General features: G+C 48.0%; 1 protein-coding gene across 1 annotated transcript in view; it reads right to left on the minus strand.

Moving 5' to 3' along the window:
* SLC6A5 (solute carrier family 6 (neurotransmitter transporter), member 5) overlaps positions 1-9,428 on the minus strand; it is a 49,212-nt gene extending 39,784 nt beyond the window's left edge. Inside the window, exons 1-4 of the mRNA XM_004682978.2 lie at positions 8,877-9,428; positions 6,312-6,450; positions 3,736-3,867; positions 3,240-3,413 (exon numbers count right to left, since the gene is read on the minus strand). Of these exons, the coding sequence (XP_004683035.1) occupies positions 3,240-3,413; positions 3,736-3,867; positions 6,312-6,450; positions 8,877-9,428 (997 nt within the window). The remainder of the gene's footprint in view (positions 1-3,239; positions 3,414-3,735; positions 3,868-6,311; positions 6,451-8,876) is intronic.
* Between the last annotated feature and the right edge of the window lie 3,371 nt (positions 9,429-12,799).

The following is a 12,799-nucleotide window of genomic DNA, read 5'->3' on the forward strand; positions in this document are numbered from 1 at the left end:
AGCTTGCAGTTTTCCAGGTTTGTGCAGGCTGACTAGGAGCTTAGCTGTGTAGCGCCTTTGTCGTCCATGTTTTCTGGCCACTGAGAATCAGTGGAAATGCCACCAGACCAGAGGTGTCTCCAGTGAGTTGCCTGCTGCTGTCAAAGTGTTCAGTTGCTTAAAACATATGTACATGTATGTACACATATGCATATATACTGACCCCAATGTGTGTCCACTATAGAAAAAATAGAAAAGAATGGCCCCAAATCTGCTGGTTAACAGTTTGTGGACCTTCCTGTGTTTTTCTATCTATGCACTATTATCAGAAAAATATATATGTGTAGAGAGAGATACATACTATGTAACTGTATAAGGCTTCTGGACCTAACATCAGATGGGGAAAAACTTCTCTTTGTTTCATAAATATTCATTTTTAATTAACTCATTCCTTTTTCATGATGTGTTGTAACTTACCTGAACCAATGATTATTCATTAATTTAAATTTTTGTTACAAATTTAAGTGCTTCTAGTGTTTTCCAACCCTGTAAATGTGACTGACACGAACAATCATATATAGTTCTTCTCTGTATCTCTGACTCCCTCTCCCCTACCTCCCTTCATTGCCAGAAGTAGAATTCTAAGTCAAACTCCAGTTCAGACAAGCTTTCTTTCTAGCCCATAGAATCTCAGCTACAAACTTGTTCCAGGGAACATCTAGACTAATGTCACTTTGTTGGGACTGGTGTTATAGAGCCTGCTAGAGCAAAGATTCCTCATGTACCGTGAAAAAGTGAGAACCCACATCTGAGAGCTGGTTTGACTTGCCACTTACAGACTGACCTTTCTATTCTGAGCTGACAGTCTACTCTGTAACCTGCAAAAAATGTGATCATGTCACCTACTTTTTGGAACTCATATGATTCTTATTAGGAACAGCCGAGCCATCATTTATGAAGCTGCTTTGTAGGTTAGGAAACATTTAATATGATTAGTGCTGTGGCAGGGGGAGGGGTGTAGGGGGTAGTCAAACTTGGGTTTAAATCCTGGGTTTATCCATAGCCATCTCTATGAACTTGAGCTCCAGCTTTCACCTGTAAAATGGACATAATAATAGAACCCATATGTACCTGGCTTCTACATTTAACATGATATGGCACTCATTTCCCCATGTTGATTTGTTGTCCATCTTAATTAACATGGGTAATATGAGTAAAACAAATGCTTACTGCGAATTAACTGACACTTGTTATGAAGTGTCCAGGCACTGCAAATCTTAGAGGATACTGTTAATAGAGAATGGGGCCTCTAGCCACCATCCCTCCTGCAGCCTGCTGATCTAGAGGTCCCTGAGGGAAGTCCCAGGGTTTCACGTTTCCTATGGAGCCTGAATCAAGGCAATATTCCTCTTCCCACAGATACTCCCCAGCAAAGTGACTTCCCTCCCAGGCATAGTCTGGAAATGACAAGCAAGACTCTAAAGATGGCCTTGAGGGATTTATCCATTCCACACTCCTTGTTCTAGAAAGTACACTCTGACTCACATGGCTACCATTTTGGGACACCTTCCTGGCTCTACTAGTTGGCGGTGAACATGTAAACAACTTGCATGTGGGATTCTCTCAGCAGTAGACAGTGACCCCAAGCTGGCTGGGATAGTTGGGCAAAGACAGTGGGATACTCCATTCCAAAGTGGTTAAGGGCACCCTAATTTAGGGATGTGGGCAAACCCAACCTAGTGTCTCCTATCCTTAATGCACGTGAGAACTTTAGAAATACAGATTCTAAGACTCCATCACCAACAGTTTGATTTAACTGATCTGGGAGACCCCTAATTAACGTTTTGGCTTCGTATTCTTCAGGTAATCCATCAACATAGAGACTGTAGAGTCAAGGACAGCAAGGCACAGAGAGTCTAAGGCACACTTATTCTTGGTCACACTGAGCCTCACAGCTAGGAACCCCCACAAGTTCCCATGCCACAATCCAAAACAATTCTAGGTGCACAGGGTCTGAAATGAATGGATATGTAATTCTCCAGTTTTATCCAAAGCCTCTGTAGATGGAGGCTGGTTGGGGAATGTGTGTACTTGTCAGGTGTGTAAAAATACTGCCATGTGAACAAGTGTCTCTAGGTATAAACTTCTTTCTGGGGGTGTGGGAATGGAGATTTCATATTTCTCTCCTAACATACTCAAAGGATTAAATAATGGCCTCATTCAGCAGCATGCAGACTATCAGAATAAATGAAGGCTTGGGGGCCAATGCATAGAGATCACAAGATTCTGACCTCAGCACAGACCCATCTAAGAGGAATAGCAGACCTTCCAGAAAAGAAGGAACTACTTGCTTATTGGTGCCCATTAGAATGATCGGAACCTTCAAAGGTGACTAGTACTAGTCCTGGTGCCTTCTATTTGCAGAGTTTTCTACTTTTCTGTTATCATGTCCTTTGGTTCTCCTCCCAGTAATCCTATGAGACAGGTAAGATGAAGGATGTTGTTATTATTTTTATGTTTCAATGAGGGGAACGGAGAGCCAGAGAGAAGGAGCTGCCTGATCAAGGCACACAGACAGCAGCAGAGATTTCTTACAGACCAGGAAGCTTTATGTCACATCTGCTCTAATCCTCACAGTCACTTTCTTGCCCTTGACCCAACAAGCAGGTAGCTTCCTCCAAATTTTCAAGTCATTATGGATTCCAGAGCTGTCTTGAAATGGTCAGCCTCCGGCAACACTGCCTGATGCCCCAGGAGACCCCTCCCCTGACCCCTGCACCATGCACATTTCTATCATGTCTTCAGGCATCATGAGTGTTCTCATACTGATTCATGTACTCAGCAGTATGTTACGAGATGCAGACCCAAGATCACTGTATCGTTCTCCCAGAACCTAGAACTTCACCATATTTCAAACTGTACCATGCCTAGGAGACACCTGGAGACCTTGCTTAAAGGTCTATATCCCCAGCGCACCTAAGCCTTATAATTCAGACAATTGGTGAGCACATGAATCTGCATTGTAAACAAACACTCTAGCTGTTCATGAGCAAAAACAACAATTTTTTTATTACCCTTACTCTGGGTCATGAGCTCCTTAAATGTCATAATTAAGGCTAGCTGGCATTTTTAAAAACCACTGTGCCCCGCACCTAGAGTTGGGTCTGGCAAACATAGTATGTGTTCAGTTAATCGTCACTGAGTGAATGAATGAAGCCTTCCAAACACACACATACCCCTAAAATAGGTGTCAAACTTACCTAATAAAAGTTTGGTTTTGTCTTTGCATTCTGGTGTGTTCCAAGGGTTGTTGCAAGAACCCCAGGGAAGCACAGACACAAAGGAGGCAAATAGGTAGAAAAGTGTGTAGCAAATAATCACATTGTAGTATATGGCTATCAGGACAGAAATGATCAGCATTGCGATGCCACAGCCTGTGGAAGCAAAAACACCAGGCTTTCATTCCATCCCAAATCCATTGGGTTTCTTAGGGTGGGGCGCAGGGTGGGGACCTAGATCTTGGGTCTTTATTACAGATGGATAAACTTAGAGTGGGATGGGCTCTGTATGTAGCAGGAAGATTGAGGCCTGCTGTCAGGGAGGGAACAATGCCAGAGGAGAACATGGGCTAATCTTCAGAGGGCCACAGAGGTGGAATTGATCAAAAAAGGAGAAAGAGGAAATGTATTCTACTGATCACAAAACAGGCCTCTCTCCCTGGAGCCTTGAGGAGGTTGGGAGGCTGGGTGGACTCACCTTGTAGGGCCGGGATGGCCTTCCACACGGACACTGGCCCCTGGCTGGCAAACTGGCCAAGCGATACTTCTAGGAAGAATATGGGCAACCCAGCCAGAGCCAGCATCATCAGGTAGGGGATGAGGAAAGCACCTTGGGAAGAGAGAGCGGGAGGTGAGAGTCCAGGAGACCAAGGCAGAGCTTGGCCCATCGTCACCCTCTGGGCTGGGAGCTGCCTCCCTCTCCTTTTCTGGGAAGCTTCTAATATACATGCTCAATAGCAGGCATACTCAAAAGGGCCCTTCTAAGTGCAAAGGTACCCCAAAACACCCTCCTATCCTCAGTTCCCCACTGGAGAGTTCATAAGCTGGTAGGATTTATTCTTTTCTCTTATTATATTATTCAGTGCCTCCAAATTAATTCTTCTGGCATTCAACACGTTCACACCTTGACTGGCCTCAGGAGTCAGAACTGGTGAACTCTTATTGGCACTTCTGCCCTCCTATAACATGAGCAAAGTTAGACTCCAGGCATCTTCCTCTATAATAACTTGAGTTACCTGTATACCTTCTGCCAACCAAGCTGGGCAGCTCTGCCCTATCCTTGCCCCACCACTGCAGTCATCATGACTTTCAATCTCCTCCACACTGAAGTTCCTTCCATTCCCCCAGGTCAATACAAATGCTTCCTCCTCCAAGAAGTCTCCCCTGTATCCTCCCTCACAACCTACCCCAACACTTGACAATATTGAAGTGGATGTCTTATCTCTTCTAGATGTGAAGCCCTGGCATTGAGCATTCATCTCTCTATTCCCCAGAATGCCAGCCTAGAGCCACTGTAGCTGCTAGGACTTGCAGACTTGCTGAAGACTGTTTGTGGTATTTGGGAGGAGCATGGGAAATTAGCTCTAGACTTTGTAAAGGTTTGGACCAGGAAGCCCGTTGCCTGTGTCAGAGTCAAATCAGGAACTGGAGATACAGGAGCCCTATTCTGGGGATACAGGAGCCCACTATTCTGTGGGCTGGAAAGAAGGAAAGAGGATCTTTCTCTAGTTTAGTCTTTTTGTTCGTCTTTGTCCCAACTTCTTGTCCTGCCAAGGAGTCTCCAAACAAGACACTTCTGTAGAGTGAAACAGAGGTCCAGCTTTGTCCTCTCCTGACAGAGTTTTAGAGAAAAAAATAGAGATTGTGCGATCCTTCCCTCTGCTTCCGGGAAAGGAGATTCAAGTTCTCTACCCAGTGCTGGGTTTTGCAGGGGCCCTCCAGAGCCTGAGGAGCGAACTGGAGCCCAGCCGCAGTGTGGAAATGGCTGTCTGCCCCTCCCTGTTCAGGCCTCAGGGTGGAGGCCAGGCTGTGGCTGCTTGTGCAGAGCACTGCGCTTTGCTGGATCCCAAGCAAGCAAATTGCTGACACTTTCATGGGGAGGCTCCCCTAGATGGGAACTTCCTCCCCAACCTAGCTGGGATGCCCACCCCCTTCCAGCCACTGGAGTGGAACATCTCCTCCCACTTTCTGCACTTGGTAGGGACTCCTGGGGTGGGGGAACCCAGCAGAAACCAGGGGTGTGGGGGGGGTGCAGGAGGGAAGGTGTGACTGCATTTGTGTGGACATTCTCCTGTTTCCATGGCACCTTGATTGCTAAATGTCTTCATTCCTCATAAGTACTGATGTATTCTCATTGGGAGTCACAAAACTTTTCACTAGTCTACCCCATGCACCAACTCCCTCTTACAGATTAGGAGAGGGGACAGGAGGAAAACAAAACAAAACAAGTTGAACCCAAAGGGGTGAGGGATGAATTTCTGATCTCTTCAATTCAGCTTTGAACATGTCCTTGAACTTGTCAAGGTGTTGTTCTCTCCTTATTGGGTAGACAAGGTATTGTTCTCTCCTTATTGGGCAGACAAGAGGTACACTGATCCTAGAAGGTCCACAGCTGGCACAAGCCTACCTGAGTGCTCCCCATTTCAGAAACAGTTTTCCTGCAAATGTGGCTTCTTCCACCCAGTTGGGACCAAATAAAATTGAAACACCACTTTTGCTAGGACTTTGCTAAAATACGCCTTGCTTATGGCCAAGGGAATTTTGAGAGACTACCCCAGCCTCGTGAAGCCCTTTCTGGTTCACTTGGAGCCTGTATTCTGTACCACCTACTGCTCATCCCCAAGGTCTCTGCTACAGATCTCCAGGTTACAATCTTAAAGTGACCTGAATTCTGGTGTCCGGGACCACACATTACTGGTTTGAAGTTGGTTGGGTTCAAGCCATCCCTGAATGCTTGGCCCCTATCACTGCCTGAACTTCCCTACCCAATGCCACTTGGCTCAGGACCCCTGCTCCCAAATGTGGGCTAGTGGGGCATGTCAGGAACAGTCCTTCCCCTGGGCTTGGTCTCCAGACAGGAGCGCCCTGGATCGAGTGCCTACCTTCAGATGGCTCCTGTCCTCTGACTTCACAGGTGCCTGCAGAGGATGGAGCTGGAGTGTGAGGAGGCAGCCCTGAGCCTCCCTACCTGTGCCCTTCCAGGGGCTCTGGGTCCCCCCAACCCAAAAGTACCCACCCGCCCTGCCACAGGCGGAAAGAGCTGAAAAGCCATACCTCCCCCGTTCTGGAAGGCCAGGTAGGGAAACCTCCAGACATTGCCCAGCCCCACTGCATACCCCACCATGGACAGGATGAAGTCCAGTTTGCTGGACCAGTTCCCTCGGGCCTTATTCTCATCCCCTTGCTCGTCCTCCTGGGGGCGGAAAAGCACATTGTCGGATAACAGCCCAGGTAGGTCCACAAGCAGGCCCCATTCTTCCCCTCCCCCCTGCTGAGGGTCTTTCCCAGCAAGCAGGCCCCCACTTTTCAACTGAGGATGCAATGGCAAGCAGGACCCCAATTCTGAAGAGAGGATGCATCTACAAGCAGGGCCCTCACCCCGATCCCCTGCACTGAGAATCTTTCAGCAAGCAGCTCCCAGTTTTGATCTGAGCATCCATCCTAAACAGACTCCGGCCCCCTATCACCCCAAATCCTGCAGTCAGGGCACACCAGCAAGCAGCTTTCCCCAAACCTTGAACATGTAGATTGATGGCAAGCAGGTCCCTCCATCCCCAACAAAGAGTTCATTTGGCAAGCAGGCTGGTAACATGCCTAGAGTCCCCAGCAAGCAGGTGCCTAACTAACCCCACCACCAGATAAAAAAGTCCTCCACACACCCCTGCCCCTTGCTTTGGAGTCTGTACTAAAACCAGAAGAGAGCTGCAATGCCTTACTTTCTCTGCCAAAGCTTACAGGCAGAACCTGCCGAGATGGCTAATTTCAGCTCAGGGTCAAGGGCTATCTATGGGCAAGAAGCATTTAGATCATGGGGTTGGAGCCAGAGGGAAAACTGAGACAATAGGTTTGATGAGAGATAGAGCAACTAAGACACTGAGTTCTGTCTACGAGACCAGTCGCTCTTCACTACTACCATTTGGAAAACTGCAGGAAGACACTGTCTCTCGGAGTCTGTCCCCATTTGTAAAGAGGGGCTTCTAGTTCCAGCAGTCTGTTTGTCTTGGGGGCATCCCTGATTCTGAAATGCAGAAAAAGCTGGGAGCAAAGCTACCTAAAAATAAACCCTGAAAATGTTCGTGGTACCTGGACACAGGACAAGCTTCTAGGATCCAAGCCACTGCACAGCTTCCACAGCCTCAGTCACCCTCCACCTCCTACTCTAGCAACCTGGTGTGTCCCATACTGTCTAGAGGCATGGAGGATAAAAAAGCAGTTATCAGGAGGGGGACGAAGTCTAGAGAAAAGAGGAGGGCTGGAGTGGGTGTCTGAACGGCAAACTGAAAATAGGCAAATACAGGGCTTGATCTATGCAGAACATCTTGAACATTCCCTTTCTCCCTCCCCTCCCCCTACCTCATACCTCACCCCACCCTCATCCTTCCAGGGCTGGAAAGGGTGAGAGAGTGCTGCCTCCTTTTGCCGCACTGCAGAGATTAAGCTAGGCATGTGGAAGAAATTGTCTGCGTCCACCAAGGGCCACACAGTTGGACATGTGCTCTCAGGGGCAGTTACTAGCTAGAGCCAAATGCTCTAGAAGGGGACCACAGAGCAAAAGAGTAGGAGGGTTGGGGGTCGGGGGGTGTCTGTCCATTTCCAGTTGTTGTAGCAGCTGAATTCCTGCTCGGAGGATGCCTGGGGATAAGTATGAGTGTGTGTGTGTACACAAACACTAAAGTAACTAAGAGCAGAAAGGCTTTTATAAACGCCAAGTTTCTGTTCTGGTTCGGGTACCTAGTGCTGGATAGCATCCTAACCCTGGAGCCCAGGAGGGGACAGGGGCTAACAGAAGGGGCAATGGGAGGAGAACCGCTAAAGTGGGAAAAATAGGACAGAAGGAAGAAAAGGTCGAGGTGGGAGAAAGACTGGAGGGAGCTGGAGGAAGGCAGGAACCTGTGTGGGAGAGGTGGACGAGAGCAGCAGTCGTCCTATCCCTTACCCAGAGTTGGAATTTGCTCTGCGTTTTTCATGTCTCAGGTTGAATATAAAGGGCCAAATGCAGTAGCGAATCCAGATTTGTGGGGCCTGAACTTACACTTGTAAGAAAGAAGAAAAAACACTTCTTGAAAAGCAAAAATCTGGCAACAGAATTGGATAGTGCAGAGGCAAAAAGTAAGTCCTGAAACTTAAGCTTCAGAAGTAACCGAACCTAAGCCTGTCTCTCATCAATTGAGTTCTCATTGGCAACTTGCACTGCAAAGATTAAAGGATTTAAACGATCATCTGCACCAGGCTTTTCTCTGTATTCTTATTTTCTATTTATGAAAACAAATTTAAGTAAGTCCCAGTCATTGGCAAACGGAGATCTGCATATGGGGTAGAATCTATCTGGCTCAACTATTTAACAAAACTGCACTCAGATTTCCATCATTACTGAGGGAAGGGGCAGGGAGAGCAAGCCCTGAGGTCACCATCCCTCTGGCAGGGTCACTGCAGCCCTCAAGCCCTGAAATGGCCACCCCAGCAAAGTGCGAGCTTCCAGAAGCCCCAAAGCTACCTCCCACACCCATTACTTGGCACTGCCAACCAGTCTCCCCATCAGCACACGTGCACCCACCACCGCCCAACTCGCTTTGAACTTCTGGGGGGTTGGAGGCACTGGGGTGGAAGTGACCTGCTTACCTGGGTGGTAGTAGTAGCCACACTGCCTGGGAGCACTGAAGTGATTCCATCTGTGCCCAGCACCACGGTGCTCTGGCTCATATTCACCCAGCCCACGGCTCGGGTATTGTTCCTCTCCAGGGTGCCCTTGCCCACGCTCACGTTAGCATCCCCCTCTGGGCCCCGTAGAGCCGGAATCTTACAATGCAGTGCATTGCCAGGCCCGGAGCTTGCAGAAGGAGGGGCGCCCTGAGCATCGTGCGTCTCGCTCCAGTCCCGCAGAGCCGCGGAAGCCCCTGGAGCCCGCTGGCTACTGAATTTGCAAGCCCCCACTCCTGGCCGCTCAGCCTCGCAAGCTCGTGCTTCTGGGGACTGGAAAGTTTGGGCACCAGTGGAAACCGATCGGGGCACTCGCGGCGTCGGCGGCACGGCAGGGGGGGCAGCGGAAGCGGCAGCGGCTGCAGCGGCGGCGGCGGGAGGCTCCTGCTCCGGGCTTGTCCTGGGAGCACATGGGCCATCGTGGGGGCCAGGGGCCACCGTCGCCTCCAGGTTGTTGGCCTGTTGCTTATTCATTTCCTTGGGAGCACCGAAATCCTGCAAACACAATGTGAAGTTCCCAAAAAAAAAAAAAAAAAAGGAAAAGTCACGACAGCTTTAGGAATAACTATGTCTACATGAAGACATGCTCACGACTCAGGTCTGGACACAATATCTAAGGGGCAAATTGGAATCTGCATTGCTTTCCTTCTCCAAGAACTGTGGTCAGTCTTTCTCAATTTGTCTGTCTGGTCAATAACCAGAATTCCTAAAGAAGCTAGTATTCCCCTCCCTGATGGCCTGTGACCTAAGAATATGAGAAGAAATGATTTTTGGATGTGGAGAGCGTAGAAATAGCACTACAGTCATGAGCTCCCCGCCCTCTTTGGATTTCACATCACGGCTGTAGGGTACCCACGTCCCCATCACCATTGTAGAAAGATTCTTTAATTTTCCGCCCCATTTCCTTTGTCATTCAACAATGCACATTCCTTTTTTTCCCTTATAAGCAATAGACAAGCTGAGGCCACAAAGCTGATGGCATGGCACCTGCTACATTTGAGACCAAATCTGTTGTGCATATCTGAGTATTCCAAAACCCACCCAGCCTGCCAGGTAGCAATGCAGACACAGAGATCACAACCAAAGTAAAAGCAAAACCCACCGCACCAATAAGCCAGACTTGAAAACACAATATGGTAACCATTTTTCTATCTTACAAAACCCACATAAACTTCTAAGTCCTCAGATATGTAATAGAATGCACAAAGTTTTTGGTACCCTCATCCCCCGCCCTCACACACACCCTGCAGAGGATATTTCACAGGAGTCTAATATCCTTCAAAGCCCTACTCTTGCTCACCACAGATTTTCGCTTAGTTTCTCCTAAAGAGGTTCCAATGAAAAAAACCTGTCAGCGGCTTTTTTTCTCCCCTCTGTGATTTCCTCCCTTCCGTTATCTTTCAGGACTAGCTAAGTAATTTCTACTATCCTATAAAAATAATCACCTCAACAGCATGCCTCTTATCTAGCCTCCTTTTCAAATGCACAGACCAGAAATTCTTGTTTTGTACCAAATCTAAATACTCTGGATCCAGCCAGCATTCCTGTCTGAACGGCCTCCAGGACCCAGAGACTGGTTTCAGCACCGTGGACAGTGTTCAGATGAGCATGGCTGGGCTCTTCCAACAGCTCCAGAAACCTCTTTCCGATCTCAGGTGATGCTCATAAATAGAAATACCTACAGTTTCGAGAACTGTACTCCCCGTGCCCTCCAAAACACACTGCACATTTCAAAAAGAAATATACAAACAAAACTGTTCTTTCCACCACCCCGCATCCACTTCTCTAAAAGAACAAAAGCAAACACTCACCATCTCTGACACGGCAACAGATTGAACCCGTAGAGAGTGGAATCCGCAATTGACAAGACTAGGTTTGGCTCTGGCTAGAGAGGCGCTTTCTATATCTCCTTAGGAAAGGCCGGTTTGCGTCAGTGCAAAGCAAGGTGCCCTTCGTTTGACATTTTCTTGATAATACAAGTTTGATAAATCATTACCCCCTTGGATTCAAGTTTTAAAGGGACAACAACCGAGAGTACGCTGGCCAGGTTGTCACTGGGGTGAGAGGGGGCTGCGTGTTCAGCGTGACTCATGTGGGTCTGATTACTAAACCAAAGCCGGCTGAGGGGATGACAGAAGTTTTCCTCCTCCTAATTAAGGGAAACATGGGAGGGACACGTTCCACTGCACCCAAGGCGAGACACAGCCATCAACCAAGAGGTTTGGGTCACCAAGGTAGGTGAGGGGGAAGAAGTTAAATCACTGTGATGTTTCAGCCTTTCTCTTCCACTCAATTCCGTTGCTGCCTTTCCAAATCCAGGCAGTGGATTCTGCAATATTACCCCAAAAGCAACTGAGGGTCTGTGCATAGCACCATAGCTCTGTGATATCTGGTGTACTTGGGTCTTGAATTTTCTAAGGGAATTTCCACAAGCTTGCATGCGGATTTCAGATATGCCCTACTCTGTCAATATAAGAACCATACTGGATTTTTGCTTTAAAATTGAGGTCTAGTATTCGCATTCCTATACTATTTTTATTAACACAATTAATAGAAATTCTTGAGTAAAATTATGACTGTTCCCACTTTGATTACACTCCTCTGAAAATATGTTAGAAAAATAAAAAGGAAATTATTTTATACACTGACCTGATTCTTTCAAAAATCAAAGGAAACTCATTCTTGCTTCATAATCCTCTCACTAAAAATCCACTGCAACCAGGTCTGATTTGCAAACACAAGTTCTTAGAGACCCTCCAAATTATACTCAGCAGCAACCAAGAGGCAGGGCTGGCCAGCCCCGAAGCCAGAGGAAGACATTTTACCATCCTGCGGCAGGGTTGGGTTAAGGGAAGGAGATAATGGTTAAGCAAATGAAACAGATCAACTTTCATCTTGGTACAAAGCAATGGTTGTAGTCATAAGAAAGGGAGTCTTTACAAAGGAGATGTAATTTGGAGACTAAAAGAGGATTCTTAGAAAAACGCTTTACATTTCTCCTTCCTGGCCAGCCGAAATAGGGGAACTCCTGGCATTTAGGCTGGGGGAATATGGAAAGCACTTTATCACGTTCCTACTGCCCGAAGCAGCCCGGGCCCAGGGCCTCAGGATCGGCGCCTTCTTGCACTGCTGGGCAGTCCCCAAACACAGGAGGATAATGCCTCAGGGCTGCAGACCGAGCGGCTCTGGCAGATTGCAGTGGGCGCCCTGGGCACTGCGGGGCCTCTCCCGCCTCCTTCCAAGCTGCCAGAACAAGCTTGGATACCTTGGCTCAGAGGTTATTCCGCTTGGCTCCAGTGAGCGAACCAAGGGTCTACACTTTCATGGAAGGAGACATCCTTTCCAGCAATCTCATTGTATTTAAAATTCAGTAAGTTCTCTATATTGAACCGTGTGCAAGAACTTCGCATGAATTGCTCTATTTAGTTTTGATAACAATCTTTGAAAATCTCCCAATTATAAAATCGGGGAAGCTAAGTCTCAGAAAGTCATTTTCGAACTCGAGAGAATCTCCCGCCCCTTCGCTGTTGGGGGGGTGGTGCGGGGGTGCCAGACGCTCTCTTACAGGAGGCACCCGAGAGAACTGCGCAAGGTCCCCGAAAGGGATGGTAGGGAGACAGGGGTGGGACTGCAAAGGGCTCAGGTTCAGGCTGGCAGGCGAACTCCACTGGGACACATTCTTGTGGATGTGTGTGAAGGGGCTCGTCTTCCTAAACAGTTTCCAAAAAATCGAAGGAGAAAGCAAGGGCATGCCTGGCAGACCCCGACTTCTGCACCCCAAAGCGTGCTCCTAGGTCCGAGTAGGCCCTCCTCTGGGGCCCCTGGGCTGACATCCAACAGCAGAA

This window comes from Condylura cristata, unplaced genomic scaffold (assembly GCF_000260355.1).
Source record: "Condylura cristata isolate star-nosed mole 26May11 unplaced genomic scaffold, ConCri1.0 scaffold00015, whole genome shotgun sequence".
Taxonomy (NCBI): domain Eukaryota; kingdom Metazoa; phylum Chordata; class Mammalia; order Eulipotyphla; family Talpidae; genus Condylura; species Condylura cristata.